This window comes from Aspergillus sydowii (genome assembly GCF_001890705.1).
Source record: "Aspergillus sydowii CBS 593.65 unplaced genomic scaffold ASPSYscaffold_6, whole genome shotgun sequence".
NCBI classification, from domain to species: domain Eukaryota; kingdom Fungi; phylum Ascomycota; class Eurotiomycetes; order Eurotiales; family Aspergillaceae; genus Aspergillus; species Aspergillus sydowii.
Genome location: NW_024467864.1, coordinates 873,367 through 888,115, shown reverse-complemented (window position 1 = coordinate 888,115; position 14,749 = coordinate 873,367). Strand labels below are relative to the sequence as shown.

The window sequence follows — 14,749 nt, the reverse complement described above, 5'->3', positions numbered from 1 at the left end:
ATGTTGAACAGAAAGATGGCCCCGAGGTGGCAGTTTCGGAGCTGCATAAGGCTGGGCTCGGCCGGCATTACCTCAATTACACGAGACAGCTGGATATTATATGTCATGATACGTTGACGGAAAGTATTTCACAATCAACAAAGAATGTGTCCCTAAAGTTCCACGACCATCGTTTCGAGGTTATCGATGACGCATTTCTTGGTCCATATCTGACTGAACCCTTAGAACCTGGCCTTGAACACTCCTGGGTGCCAACGATCCGACGATGTGGAAGAGCCCAGAACTGGGTCACACCTCTCGTGGTCATGTTGAAAAATATGAAAAAGCTGATCGAATTCAACTACCATTTAAAAAGCTCCTTTCCAGAGAGTATTTTCAATTGCATTAAAGATTATCATCCCCTTTGCAAATTGAATATTTTGGGATGCCAGTTTGTGGCCCTCAACGAACATGATTCAAGACCCCCAACAGGTTTCGAGTACATCAGCTACAGAGAGCACATCCAAGTTTCCATATTTGACTCCCCGACACTTGAAAGTTTCACACTGTACTATCCCTGGAAAATTCATGGGTCCCCCCAAGCTATGTGCATGATGAATATTTCTTGAGCCTTGCTCGAGTTCCAAACTTGAAGCATCTCCGGGTTTGGAATGTTTCCATTATGGAAGTCATGGCTAAGCCTGAGCCGGAGACAGAACAAATTCTTGACCATATTGATCGGAAAACCTCGGTTTCGACCCTTGAGTCTCTCGTATTTTTCGGTGGATGTTTCCAATCGTGTGAACGCATTCTCCTCGGGATATCGAACATCTTCGATCTCTCGCGCCTACGGCCGTTGGAGATACCCTTAACAGAGGATATGACTCTCCTAGGAAGAGTAGCCCCAATCCTGCATAGCATAGAGCGCCTCTCCGTCATGCGACATCAAGACAACTGAGAAGATCTACATATCTTTCGCGATGAGAGCCGTGTTGTGGAAGCAATCCTTTCATTTAGGCCATTAAAGGATCTTCGAATTCAGGTTCTTAGAAGCTTCGATGCGCTCCGCCAAGTCCTTATACACCATGGAGGAACTTTGCGGAGTCTCATAATAGAGCCAACCGGTACTTTGTTCGGTGCCCAGGATAGAGGCGATGGAGGCTATAAGTTTCCTCCACTAGATTGCCACGGAATTCGTGAATTGGCACGCCTGTGCCCAAATATCGCAGAACTACACCTACAAATAAAGAGATCAACAGGTGGCACCGATGAATATGACGCGTATAGAGCACTTGGTGAATTTCCTTTTCTCCATACTCTTTTCATTGACCTACAATGTGACCCTCGACAACAAGCACTTGACGTCGATGAAGAGCTTCCGTTTGAGCAAATTCTCATGAATACAGCAACTGACGAGGTGCTGGCAATAGCCATCTGGGATACCATCGCCTCTCACAAGATCGGCGAGAAGCTGATGAATTTGCGCTGTACGCCATTTGGGCAGCCCTTTTTTCCACGACCTTAAATTACGTTCTTTCCATCCTCAGTAAATCACTACTTATCAAGCGACTGGATTCCCAAGGGCCCGATTCCTTGGAAATAACTGGGATTGGCGAGGCTCAACGACGCCGGCGGATCAAGACGTATCTGTGGGATATCGGCGAGTATGAGGAGGCCGGAGGGGATGAGGCTGAAGACGAGGAAAACATTATTCCCGTACTGGATGAGGGAATCGAAGACGCTCTTTCCTACATTTGGCCCGGTGATTGGAGGACTTCCTGGCATAGCTTTCTGCGGCTGGAAACTGATCAAGATGAACAAACCCCGTAGGATAGACTATGCTGTGGTCAATAAACAACAACCCTTACCAGTATTATTTGCCCGAATACATGCCAAGAAAAAGGTCATCTTATTGCTACATCTATCCCTGGTATATCAGGATTAAATTTTCGGTATCCATATCTCATCAATGCATTCATTGCCATCATCTAGGCTATTTCCGGGCTGCGAGTGTCGACGGACTGCATCCGCAGGACTTGATTACGGGTATTCGGAACTTGTCCGTTGCGTCGGTAAACCCCCGTCTCAGCTATATTTTCCCTGCGATTAGATGGCCACTCCAGGTTATCTCTTGATTGTTCAATTTTAATATCGATGCTACATCCACTTGCTTTGGTGTCCTTTTATCCTACATTGTCTCATCTTCAGCTTTAAGACCATCCCACTGTATCTCCATCAAAATGACCCTGATCCATATTGGTTAGTCTAATGCGTCAATTATTTATCAACCATCTAGCTTACGCTAAATTCACAATCCAGTTCTTTTCAAATTCCGCGCCGGAATTAGTGACGAACAGAAAAATACTTTTATTAAAGAACTCAAAACACTGAAAAACCTCCCCTCCGTCAAAAACGGACGCCTTATTGTCGGGAGCCCCAGCGTCACGGACCCCATTGAACGCAGCAAGGGCTTCCAGATTGCTCTTGTGAGCTATCATGAGGGTCTAACAGCTTTGGCAGAATACCAATCGAGTGAAGAACATCACCGGTAAGCGACTATTACTGATATCCCATGATATCGTTTATCTTTCAGCTAATATTGAGGTGTAGGGTGACTTCTACATACTTTATTCCCTACAGAGAAGACCTGGTCCGGTTTGATTTTGAGGTGGATAATGAGGATGAATATATGTGCCAATTTCCTTTGCTAGCATAGAAATATTGGGACATGGCCCGAGAATTTGCATCTTAGACAATTTTATGGAATATAAAAACCGTCCGCCGGGCTTGACTCGATGTTACGCAGGAGACGGGAATATCCCGTCTGCCGAGCGGACCTCCCGCCAGATCTTTTCTTCTCCACAAATCTTCTTCCACTTACCAAAGAAGTGCCTCTACTGGCAAAGTCTCCAAAGAATCGTTTTATTATTGATTGTCAGTACGAAGGAAGCTATAGTGACCTGCCAAGTCGGGATTCCATTGCAGATTCGCTCCATTTCGATTCATGTAAGAATACAAATGGACTCCCCGAGAAGAACCCGGAATCGGGCCGCCTGCAAGCGCTGCCAGCGACGGAAAATCCGCGTATGTCAAATCCAAGTACAAGCGCCAAAGAAACTAGAAGCTTATCAGTCTGGCAGTGTGACGGCAACATACCGTCTTGCGGCTCGTGTCGGAAGGCCGGAGTCTCTTGCATCAATGATGGCAAGCAGGAGGTCCATCGCTCGTGAGTCTTGTTGGGCTCCACTTGAGTTGATTGCGATACTGATGACTTTGAAAGATACATTGCGAATACAGAGAATCGAATAAAATGGCTCGAGTCGATTATAAGAGATCGATGCTCCGACATTGACCTCAACCGACCAGAAGGGCTACAGGGAACCCTGGACGAGGAGCCGCGGCCTGGAACGCCGGACGAGACCCGGGCTAATGTTCACCACGATGCATTACCAGACAACATCCAGGAAAGAAGGGAACCTCAAGTTGAAATTACCCCAAGGGTCATAGTTTCCCAGGACCAGGGAGTCTCGCAAGAACCACCGCAGGCATCTGGTGTCAATGAAGAGCCTCAACAAGCGCACGAGATCGGTCTCGTGTCTCTATCTCCCGGAGGAGACCCCCGATATATCGGCCCTTCCAGTGGTTATTTCTTCGCGAAACGCATCCTAACAAGTGCCGGCTGCCGCGGAATGCCCAGAACATCGACCTCTGCCCCTTTGGATTCAGCACACCTGTCTCTCGAGTTACTAAACACCCCTGCGGCAATGCCAGCGCAGAAGCAGAGCACAATAGAACTCACGATTAAATATTTTCGGACGGTCCATCTACTATACCCGTTCTTACACGAACAAGCACACATTGAAACTACCGAAAGGGTGTACGCCTCGCACGAACAAAACCCTCTAGAGACCTTCCAAGTTTATATGGTTTTAGCAATTGCCTCTCTGAACCTTTCACGTCAGTGCAAGGTACATCTACCAGTGGAAGGTTATTATGCATCAGCGATGAAGCATGTCGATTTTGTTTGCAATCACGGCTCAGTTGCTTCCCTCCAATGCCTCCTCCTCTTGATGGTGTATGCATTGTACAACCCATCATGCAACATCAACATTTGGAATCTAAACTACCAATGTCTTGCGAGTGTAATTGACCTAGGTCTTCAGCGAGATGTTCGAGCCTCGTCATCGCTCCACATTTCGGTGTTTGATCAGGAAATGAGAACTCGTATATTCTGGGTAGTGTATACATTCGATCGAACAGTCTGCACCATGATGGGACGGCCCATCGGAATTAGAGACGAGGCATGCGATATACGTGTAAGTTCTCCGAGACTTTGTATGTCATAAACTAATCACCGTCATCTAGTTTCCGCTACCTATATCAGATCGTGATCTTAGCAAGGTTTCGCCTGACTATCAGACCTACGACAAGTCGACGTCTCACATCTCATACTCCATCCACTTATTTAAGCTCTCTCAGTTGAATTCGGAAATAAAATACATCATGCACAGCATAAATCGAAATGCCCCCGCTTACGCTTTGCCTGCTGTCAGAAACATTTTGACTTGGCAACAAGACATGATGAAATCTTTGGACAATTGGTTCCAAGATATCCCACAACAACCGCGCGGAGAGGAAACTGAAATAGTGCTGCTGTGCAAGGCTAAGTACCACGAGACGATGATCTTGTTGCTGCGGCCGAGTCCGGGGATTCCAAACCCCTCGGAAGAGATTCTTGGTGAATGCTTCAACCATGCTCTCATGCTGCTTCAAAAGTTTAGTGCGTTATACGCCACCGGGAATCTTCTTTATAATCGACTGGTAGTGCATTCAATCTTTCTCGGCACATTGGTCATGCTGAACTGCATATGGAAACTACCACGGGCAGCGGCAAGGATTCCTGTGGATGACCTTATCTCAAAATTCAACACTTCGCAGAATATTCTCAGTAGCATCGGCGAACACTGGTCAGAGGCTACTCGAGCCCGGGACTGCGTGAAAGAACTATCAACAATGACAATCCAACGGCTCTTGAAGACTCAGCCGTCTCAACCAGACTTTCATTATCAAGTTACTGACAACCAACGGTTAGGACCTGGACGGTCTCAACACCAGTATCAGGCCGATAAAAGTCAGGACCAGGCTACCACTGAAGGGCCCGCAACCATCCTACCAGAGACATGGCCCATTGGAAATACACAGACGGGGCTTGAGGGCCCCGCTTCCGAATTCTCAAATTTGTTTGATGACTTTCTGCAAGGAGATTTCCCGGGTTGGAGTGGGATGTCTGATATTGACGGTCTTATGTGGGACATATTCAACAATGGTCCGCAATGATATCCTACTTTTGTGTGTGGACCTTGATCTACTCATCCACCCATGTATTCATCATCGAAGGCTTTGTCCTAGCGGTTCGCTCCCATCGTTTATTAGTGAGACTGTCCGATTTAGAGGGCGGCTAGATTCATTATCAACCTACAGTACGTTGCTGGCGGAATCAGGCGGAATCAGACTGTACTTTAGTACTGTCAGCTTCGTGTATCTAGCGGCACTGGTAAGAGTTGCCGGCCGTGCCCCGCGGGGCGGAGCCTCTCCGAAAAATCCACCTCCACGCGGATGCCAACCGTCAGCGCATAAAAGCCTCACCTACCCCGGCCATTCTGCAAAGATACCGAAATAGCTAGAGAGTATATTTCCAAGCCTCAGTTGTCAAGCAAATATAAATCAAAACTTTATTAATTATCTCGCAATGTCGGAACCATCAGCTACAACCCAGCAAATCCACCATATCAAACCCACCGACCTGGAAAGCTTCGTCCACCGCGTGCTAGTTGCCAACAATGTCCCCGAAAACCACGCCGCCACAGTTTCCAGCTGCCTCGTGCAAGCAGATCTCCGCGGCGTAGACACGCACGGCGCCAACCGCATCCCCTCATACATGCAACGCATCCGCCAAAAAGTCCTAGACCCATCAGCCACCCCAGAACTACATCAAATCACACCAATCGCCGCGCAAGTCGACGGCAAAAACACATTCGGCTTTGTATCCGCCCAGAAAGGCATGCAGCGCGCCATCGAAATGGCGCAGGAATTTGGCCTCGGTCTCGTCTCCGTCAAGCACTCAAACCACTTCGGCATGTCCGCCTGGATCGTCCAGCAGGCGATAGACGCAGGGATGATGGCTCTTGTCTTCACGAACTCCTCGCCCGCCCTCCCTGTATGGGGCGGAAAATCTAAGCTCATGGGCGTGTCTCCGATTGCTTGCGGAGCCCCCGCTGGCAAGGAACGGCCGTTCATCCTAGACATGGCGCCGTCTGTTGCGGCGCGCGGGAAGATCTACAAGGCGCTCCGCCGCGGGGAGAAGATCCCCACGGATTGGGCGCTTGATGCTGATGGAAATATTACCGATGACCCTGCCCGTGCGCTTGAGGGCGTGATGCTACCAATGGGGGGGCCCAAGGGTTCTGCTCTATCAGTTATGATGGATGTGTTCTCTGGTGTCTTTTCAGGATCAGCCTTTGCTGGACACGTTACGGGGCCCTATGACCCGTCGAAACCGTCGGATGTTGGCCACTTCTTGATGGCCATCAAGCCGGATTTGTTTGTTAGTCTTGATGACTTTAAGGAGCGCATGGATTATCTGTATCAGCGGGTTGTTGGGAGTGATAAGATGGGAGGGGTGGACAGGATATATTATCCTGGGGAGATTGAGCAGATCTTGAGGGAGAAGAGGTTGGATGAAGGGATTCCGTTTACGGAGGTGGAGATTGAGAACTTGAATAAGGAGGCTAGGCTTGTTGGTGTTGAGGAGTTGAAGTTTTAACAGGAGGGCTTCATGCACTTTATAAATGTGGTGTTTCTTATCCCATTTAACTGTCGAAAATATTATAATTTAATACATTTCTGTTGGATCAGAGAAGTCGAGGTATACTAATTAAGTACCAGCTAATTACCACCTGCACCTGTACTATTTCATCGCTCTGTTTAACAATATTATGGCTTTAAAACGACGCACAGCTGGCGTATTTCGCCTGCATTTGAAACCAACTGTGCCTGCAGGTGGATGTGCCCGACTGGAGGTACCTAGGTGAGAGCTTGATCTTGTGGCTGCTGAAGGCATTCGCAAGCACGGCTGTTCTCCTTACAGCTGCAAAGTGCAAGGATACTNCCACGGTCTAGACACATGCCCGTACTTGGCTGTTTAGCCAGATCTGGTGGCTGCATGAACTACTGCAAAATATGATACGCCATGAACTCTAAGAGATAGTCCGGTAGACCACCGGCCAGACAAAGTCAACCAGTACAGCTAAGCATTTGGTGATTAGCCAGGCCCTGAATTTGCGGCGCAAAGGAGCATCAGTTCGGGGTATAGGCAATCCCCCAGTTTCGTTTCCCAATCGAAGAGCCTCTGCTCTTCAGCGGTGTTTGATGTTATTGACTACTTCGTGAGTCCGTCCTCGAGAACCCAGGTCCTGACAGCCGGATTGGCAAGTGCTTTATTTCAAGCTCCCGATCTGGTTTCAAGCCATTAAAGGCGCCACCGCCGCCGAGTCGGGCCAGATGCTCCTCCCTCTATTACAGGAATCTTCATAGCCGCAATCAGCTCGGGCTTCGTCCCCGCAATTAGTTACTATGCCCCGCTAATGATCCTGGTACCCAGCATGATTGCCATCGGCTTTGGGCTTCTGACTCTCTTCACCCCATCTACCTCATGCTCTGCCTGGATGGGTTGGCAGGTGATGTTCAGAACCGGGATCGGGCTATCCTTTCCGCAGCCTTGGTCCGCGATGCGGGCGGTGCTGGATGATCTGAAGGGTATCCCTGTGGGTACGGCGAGTGTGGAATTTGCAATTAACATTGGTGCGGCGATTTCGATATCTGTGTCGCAGAATGTGTTCACGAACTTGCTGCGCGAGGGCTTGGAGGATGGCGCTGCTCTTCCGGGGCGGGTGATGTGATTTAAGCAGGGGCCTACGGAATTCTCGGGGCATTTCCCAAATGACTATCGTGGGAATTTATCATCCTACCGTTACGAGGACGGTCTGGATCGGTGCTGCGGCTGCTTGTCTCGGGCTGGTGACGGCGCTTTGTATAAGGAGGATTCGGTCAAGGCGCCGAAGAAGAGGGAAGTCTAGGTAGCGCATCTAGTGGAATTGCTTAGTATAATAATTAATACGTACGGAGTTCATCTAACTATCGTTATCTGAAGATTGGGTGTTAATTTCCCCACCTTGAGTTATAGGAAATGATGCTGGAGCATGACGCTATCCAAGAGCTTGGCGTGCACCGGCCAAACACATCCGCAGGAGGGCCGGATATTTTGACCATTTTGGGGGGAAGCAAGATGCATCTCCAAGAAGAGATTCACGAGTTGGTAACGACAGGGGCTGCTCGTCCAGACTCTAGGGTTGATAACCCACTTCCCTGTGAAGACCGTGATATGCAGACGCCAACAAGCTGGCATTGGCCGTGAACTTGTAACTTGCAACCCACCAATTTCTCCAACGCAGTGACCAATGACTCAATCGGCATGCGGAGAATGAGGGGACACTCCAAGATGGTTTGATTCCGCTCGATTCGCTGGGTGTTGGCAGCGGGTAAATGCTGAACGAGACGCGGTCGCGGACTCGCGGTAGACAAGAGCCCCTCATCGGGACCCCCACCCCCTCCTCCCCCTCACCACTGCCTCTTTTTCTTCTGCTGCGTCTTTTCACTTTCCGGCGGATTCCCTCTAGTTTCCCGATCCTTAATAACAGCTTCTGGCTCTTCCTATCCTCCGTCATCTTTCTTCTTCCTTTCCATCTCTTCCCTTCTCAACTCCCATTTCTCCAGCTTCAGTAGCTTCCATCCACATCGTCATAATGGCTAGCACCGTAGGCCAGGTAAGTCCTCTACTCCCTACGGTCATCTATTTTCTACTTGCACCGATACTAATTGCTGCAGACTATCACCTGCAAGGTAAGAAGACCGGTTTTTTCGCTGAAGAATGAATAAACAATGGGGATTTTGAGTTCGTGTACCAACTGCGATTTGTTTAGGCCGCAATTGCGTGGGCCGCCGCACAGCCCCTCTCCATCGAAGACATTGAGGTCGCACCTCCCAGAGCCCACGAGGTTCGCATCCAGGTTCACCACACCGGTGTCTGCCACACAGGTCGGTTTTCGAGTGCGCTCAACTTAGCTTAATTTTGCTGACAGCCACAGATGCCTACACTCTCTCTGGAAAGGACCCAGAGGGTGCTTTCCCCATTGTCCTCGGTCACGAGGGTGCCGGTATCGTCGAGTCTGTCGGCGAGGGCGTCACCTCCGTGAAGCCCGGCGACTATGTCGTTGCTCTTTAGTATGTTTTCCCTTTAGTTTTTGCGGGAGCCAGACGTAAAGAACATTTGTTAACATTTTCTGCAGCACCCCCGAGTGCCGGGAATGCAAGTTCTGCAAGTCTGGCAAGACTAACCTCTGCGGCAAGATCCGTGCCACTCAAGGTAAGGGTGTGATGCCCGACGGCACTTCTCGTTTCAAGGCCCGCGGCAAGGACATCCTCCACTTCATGGGTACCTCCACCTTCTCCCAGTACACTGTTGTCGCCGACATCTCCGTCGTTGCTGTTACCCCCAAGATTCCCACCGACCGATCCTGCCTACTCGGCTGCGGTATCACAACCGGTTACGGTGCCGCCGTTGTCACCGCCAAGGTCGAGGAGGGCTCCAACATTGCTGTTTTTGGTGCTGGATGTGTCGGTCTTTCAGTCATGCAGGGTGCTGTTAAGAACAAGGCTGGCAAGATCATTGCCGTCGATGTCAACGACACCAAGGAGGAATGGTCCCGCAAGTTCGGTGCCACCGACTTCGTCAACCCCACCAAGCTCAACGGCCAGACTATCCAGGAGAAGCTGATCGAGATGACCGATGGCGGTTGCGACTACACCTTCGACTGCACGGGTAACGTCGGTGTCATGCGCGCCGCTCTCGAGGCCTGCCACAAGGGGTGGGGTGAGAGTATCGTCATTGGTGTTGCTGCTGCTGGCCAGGAGATCTCCACTCGACGTAAGTTAACTTTTGTCCTCGGGTCTTCTGAATGCTTCGTTTACTTACCAATCTCTAGCATTCCAACTCGTCACCGGCCGTGTATGGAAGGGTTGCGCCTTCGGTGGTATCAAGGGTCGCACTCAGCTCCCCGGTCTCGTAGACGACTACCTCGAGGGCAACCTCAAGGTCGACGAATTCATCACCCACCGTGAGGCTCTGTCCAACATTAACACTGCCTTCGAACAGATGAAGGCCGGCGACTGCATCCGCTGCGTCGTTGATCTGTCATAAATCATATAAAGCCATGTTATGTGTATGTAGTTTGAATGAGATATGAAAAGTTAAATAACAATAAATGTCGTCATTTTTGGACATCATTGTATGACCTGTTCGTAATGATACACAAAATCTTGCGAGAGTCAGGAAACAAACTGGCTACGAAGTACTTATATATGGCCGACGTAATGCCCTCAAGGTCCTCAACCCAAAGCACACCGACATCACTCCTTCTATAACTAGTAGTACTACTACTAACAGGGTATCAAGAACGCGTGGTCATCATCCGGCCGACCGAACCTGAATATATTCTATTCCTCGGTGAGATGGAAAGCCACTTAGACAATTCGTAGAAGCAGCTAGAGCCATTCCCAAACGACTAGGTCCAATCGATGATATATAAGAGTAATCATAGTGACCACCGCTCAACTCCGTAGCTCAGCTCAATAAGCCAAAAATCGCACTAAACTGCTTCGTTTCCTCCAAGGTTCCTTCTTTCCAAACTTTTGGTATCGACTATCGCGGGCTTATTATCGGAGATGCACCTCCATTCCCGTCCCCACCCGGAATTTACCCCTCAGGTCCTCCTCAGGTCCCCTCTCTTCCATTCCTTTCCAACGAGCCGCTATGTCCAAAAATATACGTGTAGTGCTTTTACCTATCTCGCTGAATACCTTTATAATCTCTCAATTATAGGCGTTTACCCACGGATATACTAACAGTATTAGCTTGTCTGAGCGTCTAAAACCATCAATATTCGCGGACATCTATATATCTCCAATTACCACCACGACTCATTGATTAACATACGGTCCACGAAATCGGAGAGACTCCAAGTTATCATTTTTGATACTTCTTCTCCGCACAAGCCGAAACAGAACAAGGTATAAGAAGTGACTGGCGTTCACCTGGGAATTGAAGTGAGGGGACCGGCCGGGATCGGGTCCGCGTCCGACCGGGCATGTTACCGATCCGGCCGGGTTGTCTCTAACCAACCATAAGTGAACCAGCTGGTTAGTGGTGTATGATAATGGGAAAGCTTAAAGTATCTAAGTGTTAGTAATGCCTAAGTAGTTTGTTCGTATAGATGCTACTACCTTTGGTGATGTAGAGGGAGGTACTTTAACTAGCCTGCCTCTAATCTTAACTAATCCGTGGGAACATGTCTCTTTGCTTGGTTAGTACTAGCCTCCTAAGTAGAAACAGATCGAGACATGAAAGATTAGGGTCTACGAATGCTATAATTTTGGGTGGGATCATAGCTATGGCATAACTTCGTAGTCATGACAGATAATGCGGTCGAGATCGAGCTTGCCAGCCATGGTACTAGATAGATGCTGCTGTTGTCAATAGCTTAGTGGTTATATTGCATAGCGCTTGGCCTTGTGTTGCTCTTCCGTTGTTTATCGGGGATTCTTAACCCGAAGTCCATGTGAACGACAGGTATACGTACTTTTGGACGTCAGGAAAGAAATTACTTTGAGGATAGCCTTGGATGGAAATTGATGGTTGGGCACCTTCGATAGTAGATATTGGTAATTACACAGATGTTTGTTACTTTCGTGAACTTTGGTAAAGCAAGTAGGTAGAATGGCATGACCATTTTGTGTCCTGACCAAGGAATAATGACGGTGTTCTACAATCAACTTTCAACGTTCAAGTGACCTTCTCACCTCATACTACTAACCCGCAGTTTCAAGATGGGCCTAATAAATTGGATTGCAAGGCAGATTCACCTTTTCTCACGCAGTCCACGCACGGTACCACTTTATAACCTGGAACTGCTACCGCTTGAACTATTGCTACTCATCACAAACTTCCTGGAAACCGCCGACATCATCTGCTTAAGCCTATGCAGCCGAACACTAAACCATTCCACGACAAGTCTCTGTGACTTCAAGCCACTGCGCGACAAGCCATTAGCTGTTTCCGTCTTCACCAGACTAGCCCGAGACCTCCCCTGGATGTTTTGCTGCCACTACTGCGCAAAACTACATCGTATCACCGATGTCCGCCATCCAGCCTGTACCGAGAGTCGTGTCCACAAGAAATGCCCGGATCTGGGACTACGGTACCGGGACCCGACGGCGGAGCACTACCTTCGCTTCGGTGGTACGCATCTGTCCACAGCCCCCAAAGCCGTTATTGGTTCCACCACTGCCACCTAGTCGCCGCGCTGCAGAACTACTATCGTGGCGGCCGCTACGGGATCAGTGCTGAGACCCTGGCATACACTGAGGTGGTTGACTATATTAAAAATCCTGCAAGAACAACGTTGTTGTCGGTGGAAGGACGGGTCTGCACGCCTGCTGGTGGAGCTTGCCCAACGCCATCTCTAGTTCTGCAGATACAGCAGTGGTTGCTACTTCACGATGTTGATATTGGTTCCGACTGGGATGCCAAGGTTAGTTATTGGGTGCTCATGAATCAGAACATTTGCGGCTCGCAAACGCTGGGTACTTCGGAGATAATGGACGAGATTCGACATATTATTCGGCAGCGGGGGTTCTGTCTGGATGGGCCGTCGACTGCTGCAAAGTGTATGCAGTGCTCGGCTTGCGGCGTTGAGTTTGAGACCACCCTCCGCGACTGTGGCAAGGATGGCAAGGCAGTGATAACCACTAAATGGCTAGACCTTGGGCCGGGGATAGATATCAAAGATCCGAGATGGAGGAAGAAAGCTAGTCCAATGTTCCATGACCCAGAATACATGCACGAGTTTGCCAATGTGGTGGCGAGCTCGGGGGAGGTACGACGACTATTCTGTGACGGTTCTGATCAAGGGAGTGACCCAACGCCGCGAAACGAATCATACTTGATGGGGAGGCGATACCGTCGCGCGATGTGGTGTTCCTTGGATAGCATGTACTACTTACTTCGTCGCTAGTTGGTCGCCGTTTCCCTTTGGACATGCATGTCTGCTCCGAGGGAAGGGCAGCTGGACTGCTCAATCTAGATATTTGCAAAGCTTATCTTCTCGACCATGACCAAAAGATACAAAACTTGGTGTCGACCCTTGAATGTCCAAGTTCATCTAGGAACTCAGCAGGTAGGCGCTTCTTAGGGCATAGCAGCAGTGTTCGAACCGCCCACTGCTGCCTCTGGTAAAGGAATCCAGAAGAATGCATTTACAGGATTGCGCTGTACTCGAGTAGTTGCTAAAGCTCCCTTGTCTGATGAGCAACAGCCGAGTCGGGGAGGAACCCATCTCGTCCAGAATGGAAGGAACGACCCATGCTGGAGGCCAGCGACTATCTCCCCTCGTCCCCCCTCCCCCTCTTCTTTTTTTCCCTTCTCTCTTCTCTCTTCACGAAACTCAATCAAAGTTTTAAGCTAGTACTTCTGTACGCGTCCAAGCTTTCAACATGATGAGGTCTGCAGATATATTATTTATTTATGGGGACAGTACCTGGATTGGCGTGTCCGTTTCAGAAATCGAAGGCCTATTGCGTTACATGTTTCTGCAATTCACATCGTTCTCGACTTCACACTCTTCTGACGAGCATAGCGTCGATCCCATCAGGGAATTGGTCAAGATACAACGGTCTCAGCTGCGCGTGAGCAGGGATCTGTTGCTGCTGCAAAGGCAGGAGAACAAGGACTTGAAGGAACGACTCGACGAGATGACTCGGTTGATGGAGACGATGCGCAACGACCTCAGCTTGCTGAAGGTTAAACAGCTTCCCACCGGGACGTAAGGGCCTGGTAGCTGTTCCATGTCTATGAAAATCACACAAAGAGGGATGAACAGATCAAGTAAATCCCCGGGGGGTTAGCGATTGGAACACAGACTTGAGGCACCCTCGTGGCTACTCACCTTCAAGTCTGATCCACCGATCGTACATTCCTGTATAGAATCTCCATCAATCGAGGTAGCACGATGGTTTAGCATTATTTTTAGATATCTGTCTGAATACTCGATTTTGTAACCGGCCTGAGACATGGGTTTCCACTTTTGTATGTACATTCATTTGCCCAAGTTTCTGTATGTTATGTTGTAGAAAATATTATGCTCTGTCAAATGCTTTCACACCCTTGGACTTATTCTATAATGCACTCAGTTTAATACTATCTATTCTGTGCAAAGCTCACATTTGGCACAAAAGTCTCGAAGGCTCAGTCTTTTTGTATGGTCCGAATACATCTCTCCAAATACCATTCCGGCCTCTGCAGATCACATCCGGCGCCGCAATGAACCCAATATGCTCTAAGAGCAACAGCCATAGTTCCCCCGCTCGGGTCACCTGAAGGATGCACGCCATTTTCCAATTTTTACCGGCTATAGAAGCGCACCGTGGCGTGCTGTTTCAGCTCAGCCGGCAAGGCCGGCCAGGTGAAGTCTTTGTCTTGTTCTGTACACGGATGGGTAACAACTTGTTTGACGACCAAAGGAGGAAATCTAGCGTACGTTGAGGAGCTGAGAGTTTTGAGGCTTGAGCGCAGACGCCCCACGGTTTTAAGAAACGGTGG

General features: G+C 49.2%; 6 protein-coding genes across 6 annotated transcripts; all 6 read left to right on the top strand.

Annotated features, from left to right (window-relative positions):
* Positions 1 to 661: 661 nt before the first annotated feature.
* On the top strand, positions 662 to 1,809 carry ASPSYDRAFT_69254 (uncharacterized protein; the record flags this gene model as incomplete). Its single annotated transcript, XM_040850463.1, has 3 exons — positions 662 to 777; positions 997 to 1,396; positions 1,546 to 1,809. The coding sequence occupies 3 exons, from the start codon at positions 662 to 664 to the stop codon at positions 1,807 to 1,809; spliced, it is 780 nt and encodes a 259-aa protein (XP_040701924.1).
* A 331-nt stretch (positions 1,810 to 2,140) lies between these two features.
* On the top strand, positions 2,141 to 2,824 carry ASPSYDRAFT_179310 (Dabb family protein). Its single transcript, XM_040843486.1, has 3 exons — positions 2,141 to 2,238; positions 2,299 to 2,527; positions 2,590 to 2,824. Exons 1-3 carry the CDS (start codon positions 2,220 to 2,222, stop codon positions 2,693 to 2,695), a joined length of 354 nt encoding a protein of 117 aa, XP_040701923.1. The 5' UTR covers positions 2,141 to 2,219; the 3' UTR covers positions 2,696 to 2,824.
* A 173-nt stretch (positions 2,825 to 2,997) lies between these two features.
* Positions 2,998 to 5,316, top strand: ASPSYDRAFT_153767 (uncharacterized protein; the record flags this gene model as incomplete). Its single annotated transcript, XM_040842318.1, has 4 exons — positions 2,998 to 3,063; positions 3,120 to 3,205; positions 3,260 to 4,295; positions 4,345 to 5,316. 4 exons carry the CDS (start codon positions 2,998 to 3,000, stop codon positions 5,314 to 5,316), a joined length of 2,160 nt encoding a protein of 719 aa, XP_040701922.1.
* A 412-nt stretch (positions 5,317 to 5,728) lies between these two features.
* On the top strand, positions 5,729 to 6,802 carry ASPSYDRAFT_152685 (Ldh family oxidoreductase; the record flags this gene model as incomplete). Its single annotated transcript, XM_040842218.1, has 1 exon — positions 5,729 to 6,802. The coding sequence occupies one exon, from the start codon at positions 5,729 to 5,731 to the stop codon at positions 6,800 to 6,802; it is 1,074 nt and encodes a 357-aa protein (XP_040701921.1).
* Positions 6,803 to 8,840: 2,038 nt separating this feature from the next.
* ASPSYDRAFT_58643 (bifunctional alcohol dehydrogenase/S-(hydroxymethyl)glutathione dehydrogenase) lies at positions 8,841 to 10,294 on the top strand (the record flags this gene model as incomplete). Its single annotated transcript, XM_040849570.1, has 6 exons — positions 8,841 to 8,861; positions 8,923 to 8,937; positions 9,018 to 9,132; positions 9,183 to 9,318; positions 9,384 to 10,021; positions 10,080 to 10,294. 6 exons carry the CDS (start codon positions 8,841 to 8,843, stop codon positions 10,292 to 10,294), a joined length of 1,140 nt encoding a protein of 379 aa, XP_040701920.1.
* Positions 10,295 to 11,979: 1,685 nt separating this feature from the next.
* Positions 11,980 to 13,955, top strand: ASPSYDRAFT_133084 (uncharacterized protein; the record flags this gene model as incomplete). The annotated part of the gene is made up of 3 exons (XM_040840627.1): positions 11,980 to 12,391; positions 12,448 to 13,028; positions 13,788 to 13,955. The coding sequence occupies 3 exons, from the start codon at positions 11,980 to 11,982 to the stop codon at positions 13,953 to 13,955; spliced, it is 1,161 nt and encodes a 386-aa protein (XP_040701919.1).
* Between the last annotated feature and the right edge of the window lie 794 nt (positions 13,956 to 14,749).